General features: G+C 37.3%; 1 protein-coding gene across 1 annotated transcript in view; it reads left to right on the top strand.

The window, feature by feature from the left end:
* The first annotated feature begins 498 nt into the window (after positions 1–498).
* PRTFDC1 (phosphoribosyl transferase domain containing 1) overlaps positions 499–9,984 on the top strand; it is a 104,934-nt gene continuing 95,448 nt past the window's right edge. Inside the window, exon 1 of the mRNA XM_074193022.1 lies at positions 499–577. Coding sequence (XP_074049123.1) covers positions 530–577 — 48 coding nt within the window. The 5' untranslated portion in view covers positions 499–529. The remainder of the gene's footprint in view (positions 578–9,984) is intronic.

Genomic DNA, 9,984 nt, shown 5'->3' with positions numbered 1-9,984 from the left:
GGGTTTTCTATATATATGTATATTTCTAATTATATTGATTTCTAAAAATATAACTGAAATATTTGTGTTGAGGACTAAACTCATTTAAAATGAGAATGGTTAGGGCTGGGGGAAGAACTCTACAGAAGCAATTGACTTTTTCTCCATTTTTCGCGGCCCTTCAGGGCCCCCAGTTGAGCAGCTCCGATTATGGGCGGAGAGGGGTGCAGAGGGGGTGCCCCTCGCCTCCCGAGCCAGAGAGCCTCCCCACACGAGCTGCCGCAGGTCCGGAGGCGCGTCCAGGGAGCATCCCCCCGAAGCCCAGGCAGGGGAGGGGAGCCCCAGCCGCAGGAGGAGTTGGCGGCCAGCCAATGGGAGCCCAGGGCCACCGAGCTCTCCTTTCCCGCCAGCTGGCTGGGGCCGGGGGCGGAGCAGCCCCCCGCGGCCGGTACCCGGCGCCGCATCCCCCCGCCCCTCCTGCCCGTCACCCCCTCCCCGGAGCTCCAGGCTCCCTTTCTTTCCTTCCTTCCTGCGTTCCTCCGGGAGAAACATGGCTGGGAAAAGAGAGGAGGCGCGAGACAACGGGCGTGGGGTCGTGGTAAATGGAAACTTCTGATTTCCGGGCAGTAGTGAGCGCCCACACCCTCTGCCTCTCCTTCATCCCTCCCTCCAGGCCCCTACCCTGGGCGACAGGAATCATGTACCTTTGCCTAAAGCTCTTCAAGCTGGCTCCTCCGCCCTAGCCATGAAGAGAACCCCCGGGCAGCGTCCCCCGGGCTCCCAGGGACACTTGGCTTCCATCTTCCAACAAAGACTCTCCATCCTTCCCCCTAGAAAAACCCAACCCAGCAAAACCTTTTCTTTTTTTTCTCTTTCTCAGTCTCTCCTCCACTCCAACCTTTTTTGCCTTCTTTTCCTTCCTCTTCATCCACCCACAAGAGCCCCTGCTACCCCACCCTGGTCTTTGACCTTGGCTTTTGTCTTCCCTCCAACCTCCCTAACTCATTTTAGAAAAGAGAGTGAGGGGTTAGGGGTGCAGAGGACGCAGGTAAGAGAGAGGTCGCTTGGTTTGCACTTTATAACCTTCCATTTGCATTTTCCTACCCCCCCCCCCCCCCCCATGCACTGGACAACAGTTAAGATTAAAAGGAAGATTCGCCAGGATCAGTAAGAGAGGATGAGATTTAGACAGCCGGCTGTGAGCCAACGTTTCCTCAGGTTAAAGGGAAATAGAGGAGCATTTCCAATGCTAAGCAAAACCCTCCAGTAGCCTTTACAGTGTGCCACGTGGTCTATGGAAGAATCCCAATCAATGTTAATAATAGTGAAACTAGTGACTGGTATTTCTATCCCCAAGCCCCCCCCCCCCGTCCTTTTTTTTTTTAAGGTTTAGGTCAATTCAGATTAGTACATTTTTTTGATATTAAATGAAATCTTTAGGTTAATCTGAGATAATATTAACATGCATAAATAGGGTGAGAAGAAAATGGAAATGGAAAGAGGTGGGCAGGGATTCTTAGAGCTCTTCGGTTTAGAACACAGTGTTCAAATTTTCATTAAATTAAGGGGATTGTGAAGGTGAAAGAATGGTGTTAGTGGAAATTCCTTGATTTGGAGTGGAGTTGAAATCTGGACTCTGCTATTTACTGTCTGTGTATTAAGTTACTTCTCATCTGTAAAAATAAGGGTACTGGATAATATGCTCTCTAAGGATCCCTTTCAACACCAAATTCTCTCAGCCTGCTCTTGACATTCAATGAAAACAGTATCCCCAAAGTCTTTAGTAGCTTAAACCTGCACCTAGACTTTTATTGCACCTGGTCTTTAAGACCTCAATTATAATACTGTTACTTTACTTTTAGTTTAAGGTTTGCAAAATGCTTTGCATTTATTATCTCACTTGAGGAAGTTCAAGGACCTTGGCATTAAAATATGCTGCAATATACATTTTCCACTCACTTGAATGTGTTTTCAGAAAAGAGCAAATAGATTCAAAATTGGGTGGCTATGAGAACTATTACTTGAAGTATTTTGGTTTCTGCTTCCAGCAATTAAATTTTCAATCACATAATTGTAACTTTCTCCTCCAGCAGAAAATCCATTAAGAAATTTCTTTCAAAATAAATTTTCTTGACCAAGAAACAACCTCAAAGATTATGATATAATCTTAACTCCTTTAGGCTGCTTCTTGATATAATCATATATATATATATATATATATATATATATATATATATATATATAAAAATCATAACATATCTTTCTATATTGATTTCTCCATTTCCATTGTCACAAAATTAAACCAGTACAAAGAGGGAAGGTCAGATAGGTACAATTTCTTACAACTTGGAACCAATTGGCTATAGTAGTTCTGGATTCTGAGTCAGGATAATATTTAAAATGGCTGATTTAAATGCCTTCAAAGACCCTATAAGTTTATGATACACAGGATCTAATTTAGGCCTGAAAGAGATTTAGAAATTGTGAGATGTGACCTGCTCTTTTTACAGTTGAGGAAATAGAGGACTTTAGAAGTTAAGGTGATTTTTCTCAATATTATAAAAGTAGTGGTAGAGTCAGGATTAGAACACAAGAATGTTTTTCTCCATTTTACAAATGAGAAAATTGGGGAGCAGAAAAATTAAATCATTCAGCCACCTAAAATAGGGTGCGATTCTAATCCTTATTTATCCTAAATTAAAGCCCAGCACTATTTACACTTAGATATTTACTGGGCTACCCTGTAAGACCCTGGACAAGTCTCCTTGGGTCTTTCTTTATTAATAAAATGTGAGAGTGTGTGGCTGCGCTCATTCCTGAGGTCTCATTGAACTTTGAAATCCTGTGATTTTTATTGCCTTTTGAAGAGGAACCATATAAATTTGTATATTATGGAACTCCTCATGAGGAAATATCCTTATTAGTCCACAAAGGCACATTTCATGAAATTTAAAGTTTTAGAGAGTTTCCTGGGGCTCTTTAAAGTTCAAGTGACTTGTTAGATCACATAGACACCCTCTATTAAGAGCAGGAACTCAGATTTTTCTTTTAATTCCAAGGTTGGCTTACTACCCACTACTACTTGGAGCTAGGTGGCATGATAGTATGTACAGAGCTGAGCCTGGAGTCAGAAAGTTGTTCAGGGTTTTAATTTGACTTTTTCTTGGCAAAGATACTAAAGTGGTTTGCCATTTTCTTCTCCATCTCATTTTACAGATGAATTAACTGAGGCAAACAGGGTGAAGTGGTTTGCTCAGGGACACACAGCTACTAAGTGTCTGAGGCCAGATTTGAACTCAGGAAGATGTGTCTTTCTGACTCCAAGCCTAGCATTCTATCCTTTGCATCAGCAAACTGCTCAAGAGGTCAGGAAGATCTAGAGGTAAATGCAGCCTCAGACATTTACTAGCTGTGTGACTTTAGGCAAGTCATTTTACTTTTGCCTCAGTTTCTTCCATATTTTTTGAGGATAATAATAGACTCCACCTCCCATATCTGGTGTGAAGATCAAATAAGTTAATATTTGTAAAACCCTTAGCTTAGTGCCTCACAAATAGTGCAGGCTTAATTAATGTTAGCTATTATTCTTTACTGCCTATGCTTAATTAATGTTAACTATATTCTATACTGCATCTCTCCTTAAGACCATTTAACTATAAAAATTACTTCCAAAGAAGATAGAAAAGAAAGCGTAACTTGTATTTAAGAGAGGATGGAAAATAAGCGAGTAATAAATAGCCAATGTTGCTAAACTATCATGCCACAGTTGTACATCTTTTCATGTTTAGATACTGTAACTTCTTGAGTTCTTGGCCCTTTGAGTACTTCCCCTAAAACAGGCAAATCAGTTAGAAGCATGTTCCATTGTGTATCACAGCATATTGGGTAGTCTTCATCCTCAGTTCAGTACAGGAAAGGCACTCTGGTAGGCAGTGGGAATAAGGACAAAAGTGAAAACATCTTACATTCTAATAAGGAAATTGGAGGATGCAAAGAGAATACAAGGCAATTTGAAGAAAGGGAAAACAGTAAGAATTGGGGAGAGAATAAATAAGGGGGAAGGATAATGGTGAGAATGAAGGGAGAAGTCAGGGAAGACTTCATGGAAGAGTTGGTACCTGAGTTGAGCTTCAAGGAAAATCAGGATTCTGATAGATCAATCATTACTGTGTGCTGCGGCTGGGGATATCCATGTTGTTGTTTGTTCTCTGTTCTGGAAGAAGACCATGACATCACAAAGGTAATGTCAAGTGAATTGGATTTGAGTGAAGGGGCCCTGTGCAACATCACCAGCCTTACTTTCTCCTCCGGAGCCATCTGGACCCAGTGGCCAGATATGGATCAGAATAACTGGAGATGGCCCTGGATGTCATACAGTCAGGGTTAAGTGATTTGCCCTAGGTCACATAGCTAATAAGTGCCAAGTGTCTGAGTTGGAATTGACCTCACTGCCTAGTGGGATAGCTATTCAAATAGGGGGCAGCTAGGTGGCACAGTGGATAAAGCACTGGCCCTGGAGTCAGGAGTACCTGGGTTCAAATCTGGCCTCATACACTTAATAATTACCTAGCTGTATGGCCTTGGGCAAGCCACTTAACCCCATTGCCTTGCAAAAACCTAAAAGTCCTGGAACAGAATACAAATAGACAGAAAGACAACCCCTATCCTCAAGGTGCTTTCAGTCTAATGAGAGAAGACTACACATAAAAGGAAATCATAAAGGTCAATAGAGAAACTAGTTGTGCTGGACATGGTAGAGGAAATCCTGGAAAGAAATGAGCCCCAGTTGATCTAGATACCCTCCATAAATGGAGGTTCAAGGAAGAGTCATTCAATCAGTGTTGCCATAGAAGTGAATCCAATATTTGAATTTCGGAGATGGCATGAGAATTAAGGTTGGGAGAGGAAATAGAGTGGACAGTCCTAAGACTATATCATTGGATGATTTCAGACAAGTATTTTTAACCCGGGGTCTGTGAACTTTTAAAGAATATTTTAATAGCTTTTCCAATATAATTGGTTTTCTTTGTAATCCTACATATTTTATTTTCTGCATTTAAAACCCAGTTCTAAGAAAGGGTTTCCATGCAGGCTTACCTGACTATCAAAGGATTAATGACACAAATATTAAGAACTTCTGATTTAAGGGAATATGTAGAATGGGGAAGAAGACACTGAGATCAGGGAACAGTTGATTACAATATAGAGTTTAGGAAAGGCAGTATTTTTGAAAAAAATCTAGGAAGACAGGTTGGGGATAGATATTGGAGGCTGAGGAATTTGTATTATATACTAGAGGTAATGGGGAAGTCAATGGAAAAGCCATAGCTTTTGTTTCCTATGTATATAATTAAAAGGAAAATAAAAAAATGAAAACCCTTAATCTGAGCACCTGCTCCTTTACACTTAATAAGTGATTAGAGTTTCCTCATGATTATTCCCAGGCATAGAAAAAGAATAAAAATTCACTGCAAAAAAATCTTCATGCATATGAACCAAAAATCATTTCTATTTGCAAAATAAAGTGTCTGCTTTAAAAGTGGGCCAATTGTAACACTAGGCAGAGGATTTTTTTTTTTATTATTATTGGCTGTCTTTGTAAGTATAGTAACTTGAGAAGAACTAAGGATTATAAATTTGAATGTTTCATTTTTTTACATGAAACCAAAGTCTGGTTGATTATTATTGTAAGAAGTTTCATTTCATTATTCTGAATTAATCATGGAATGAGGTTGAGAGATAGCAAGAATTAGTGGATAGAGAGCCAGGCTTAGTCAGGAAGATTTGTGCTGAAGTCCAACCTATTATATATATATATATATATATATATATATATATATATATATATATATATATATATATATATATTGATTCTGAGACCTTGGAATAAGAGTATTGATAAATTTATTCAGAGAAGGTCAAACCAAGATGGTGAAAGGCCTTGAACCAATATCATAAAAGAATAAACTGGAGAGCTAAGAATGTTTACCATTAAAGAAAAGATGACATGGAGGACAATTTAATGAATTCTATAAGACAATTGTTAGAAGCAGATGTAATGCTATGAACCTGTTTAGATTTATAGAACTTGAGTATCATTGAACAATGAACACAAGGAGGTTTACAGTGACCTAACCTAATGGCATTAACTTCCTTAAATATTGCCCCCTTGACCCTCAAATCAAAATGTAAATGTGTCTGGTCAACAGGGAAGAGTATGGTAACTTGGTGGCCTTCAGAAATCCAAGTCAGGAGTTGATTCCATTAAGTGGGACTTTTTATTCCCTTGGGTGACCAGGAAGTTAGGGCAAAGGAGGAGGTCAATGAAGTCCCAGGGACAATTTTGTTACCTTTTAGGGGGAAATAACCACTATTATGAGGAAGTAGGAACCCTGGTCCTACCACAATAGTCACACAGAAGGAGAGAGATTACATTTATTTTATTTGGCATCAGAGGGCTAAATTAAGAGCAAAGGATGAAAGTTGCGAAGAGACCAATTTAGTTTTTATTTGAGAGAAACCTCCTTATAAATATGGTTGTTGAAAAGTTGAAGATGTTGTGAATCCTCCTCAGGATTCAAGGAGAGACTAGGTGAGCAGAAGATTATATCAGGGATGCCTTTTGGGTAGGGATTGGACTGGAAGAACATTGGCATGCCTTCTAGAGTTCCAAGTTTTGTTATTCTGTGATTCTATGAATTCTTGTCTTGCATTTTGAAGTGCTGTTTTATGTCATGTTTATAAAAGTCCATTCCTTCAACTCTCTGAGAAAGCCTCTCCTCCCTGAAACAAATACTTAATTTGAATGTATTTCATCCATCTGCAAAAATAAATTCTCAGTAAATGCTATTGGTATGTAAGAAATAGGACTAAAAGTCAAAGTGATGCTATAATTTTAGGAAAAGCACCTAATAATTGCCTTTATTTCATCATCATTTATCATTGCATGTTTTGGTATTGGCAATTTTGTTTTTTTAATCAACGTATCTAATAGCTTATCTACTTTATTGGTTATTTCATAAAACTAGGTCTTAATTTTATTTGTTAATTCTATAGATTTCTTATTTTTGATTTTATTAATCCTTTGATTTTCAGAATATTCTATTTTGATATTTAATTGGGGATTTTAAATTTGTTCCTTTTCCCATTTATTTTTTGGTTGCCTGTCTAATTCCTCAAATTGCCCTTTCATCAATATAAGCTTTTAGAGATTTAAATTTCTTGTTAATTTCTACTTTGTCTGCATCCTACAAATTTTGGTATATTGTCTTATTTCTTCTCTTTGATGAAATTATTGTTTCTATGGTTGTTCCTTTGATTCATTCATGCTTAAGAATTAAATTACTTAGTTTCCAATTAATTTTTAATCTTATCTTTTTACTACCTTATATTGAGTATAATTTTATTGCATAATTATCTGAAATGAGTGTGTTTAATATTTCTGCTTTTCAACATTTGTTTGTGAAGTTTTTAGCCTTAATGTGTGACCAGTTTTTGTGAGGTACCATGTATTGCTGGGGGCGGGGGGAAGGTATGCTCATTTCTATTTTCATTCATTTCCCCCGGAGACGATCTAAGTTTTCTAAAATTTTGTTCATCTCCTTAATTTGTTTCTTATTAATGTTATGGTTAGATTTATTGAGTTCTAGGAGAGGCAAATTGAAGTCCCTTGCTTTAGTATAGCTTTACTTTCCCTTTGAGATTTTGGATGCTTATGCTATTTGGTGCATATATGTTTCATAATATATTACTTCATTGTCTATGATACCTTTTAGTAAAATTCATTTTTTTATTTTCACTTTTAATTAGGAATATTTTTGTTTAGCTTTGTCTGAGATTGTGATTGTGATTTTTCACTTCAGTTAATGCAAAATAGATTCCACTCCAGCTCTTATTTTATCTCTATGTGTGTCTTCTGCTTTAAGTATGTTTCTTGTAAACAACATATTGTTGGATTCTAGTTTCTATTCATTCTTCTTTTTACTTCCAGTTTAGATGTAAGTTTATCTCAGACACATTCACAGTTATAATTCTAACTGTATATTTCTATTCACCCTATTTTCTTCTATATATCCTTCTCTCTCTCTTTTACCCTGTCCCTCCTCAAAAGTCCATTTTACTTCTTACTACAGTTCAGATGAAAGTAAGATTCAAGTTTTGCCATCTCTCAACCATTTCCCCTTCCATTATAAAAACTTTCTTGAGTGCCTCCTTTATGTGACATAATTTTCTCTATTCTTCCCTTTCCTTCCTACATCTTCTAGTATATCCCTCTTTCTCCGTCTTCCATTTTCTTTTGAGTTCACTCCAATATAATAGCTTTATACTTAGGACTCCATCTAAGCAATTTCCTTCTAACTGTCCTAATGATGATAAAGTACTTGGGGGATGCATGTATTATCTTCCCATTTGGGAATATAAGCAGTTTAACCTTATTAAGTCCCTCAACAGAATTGAGTCTTCTGTTTGAATGTCAGATTTTCTGTTCAGCTGTGGTCATTCATCAGAAAGTCCTAGAATTCTTCTATTTTACTGTGTCCATTTTCCCCTGTAGGATTATATTAAGTTGTATTGAATAGATAATTTTTGGTTGTAACCATAGTTCCTTTGCCTTCCAAAATATCATATTCCATGCTCTCTACTGTTTTTTATAATTATAATTGTTAAATCTTGAATTTTAGCTCCATGATATTGGGAAAGGTATATCTTTTTCTACACTTTGTGTACCTCATCTCTCTCTCAGGAAGTAGGTAGCATATTTCGTGATTAGTCCTCTGGAATCATGACTGATCATTTCTTTGATCAGAATTCTTATGTCTTCCAAAGTTGTCCTTCCTTAAAATGCTATTTTTTTGTATACTTTGTTTTCCTGGTTCTGCCCACTTCACTCTATCAGTTTGTCTGAATCGTTCCCCTTCAGCATTTCTTATGATACAATGTTATTTCCATACATTCATATGTTATAATTTTTTCAAACATCCCCTTGTTGATGGATATTCTCTTTGTTTCCTGTTCTTTGCTTGCAACAAAGAGTTGCTACTAATATTTCCATACATATGAATATTTTCCTTTTTCTTTGATCTCTTCAATGTATGGAGTGTGTAATGGTATAACTGTCAGTATCCAAACTGGATAATGGGAGAAAAAGTTGACTTCCTACCTTGGTTTGTTTTTAAGAATTTCTGGGCATCTATATTGTACTTATTACTTAGAGAACACATTAATAGAAAGCCCAAAATCACAGTTTACAATTGATATGATAACAGAACAGAGAGTATTGATTGTCAGAGTTGTAAAATAAATAGACAGGTGCTGCCTTCTCCCTTGTGGGAGCCTAGGCAGAGGTCTGTGTAAAGAATCTCAGATGACTGGGGTTGAGTGTATACTCCTATATTTACTACTCGTGTAACCTTAGGTAAATCATTCACTTCTCAAGGCTTAATTTTCCTTATTTGTAAATGGAGGAGTCCCTTCCCATGGTATATTCTAAGGTCTGATTCTCTTGGAAATGTACTTCAAAAATGCATGGGAGCTAATATCAAAGGTAACCTCTTAGTGCCCCAGATGGCTCTCTAAAACTATAAGTTACAGGGTATGTGCCCATATTCACTGGTAAAGGGAGTTCTCTATTCCAATGAGAGCATAGGACCAGAGCTAAGGGTAAAATGTAAGGTCCTATGTGCTAGGAGCTAGAGGAATATAAAGACAAAACTGACCATCTGAATTCCTCCCCCCCCACCAAAGAGTTTACATTCTTCAAGGAAAACTGGTGAATTGTCTCTTAGATTTGTTTCTAAAGTGAACTATTTAAGAGAATTCTGTACTTAAAATAGATTTTCAGTAAATTTCCCAACTAATACATTTCATACCAAGGAAAACAGAAAGATCAGAAATTTTTCTGTGGTAATTCTTCTTAATCACAAAATTTTCAATGAATGAACCAAGAACTTTAAGAATAGAAGTATATACAACAGAATTGATGAATTTGCAAAGTGGCCCTTTCCT

The sequence above is a fragment of the Macrotis lagotis genome, chromosome 7 (genome assembly GCF_037893015.1).
Source record: "Macrotis lagotis isolate mMagLag1 chromosome 7, bilby.v1.9.chrom.fasta, whole genome shotgun sequence".
Taxonomy (NCBI): domain Eukaryota; kingdom Metazoa; phylum Chordata; class Mammalia; order Peramelemorphia; family Peramelidae; genus Macrotis; species Macrotis lagotis.
The sequence above is the reverse complement of the archived record's forward strand: the minus strand, read 5'-3'. Positions and strand labels throughout refer to the sequence as shown.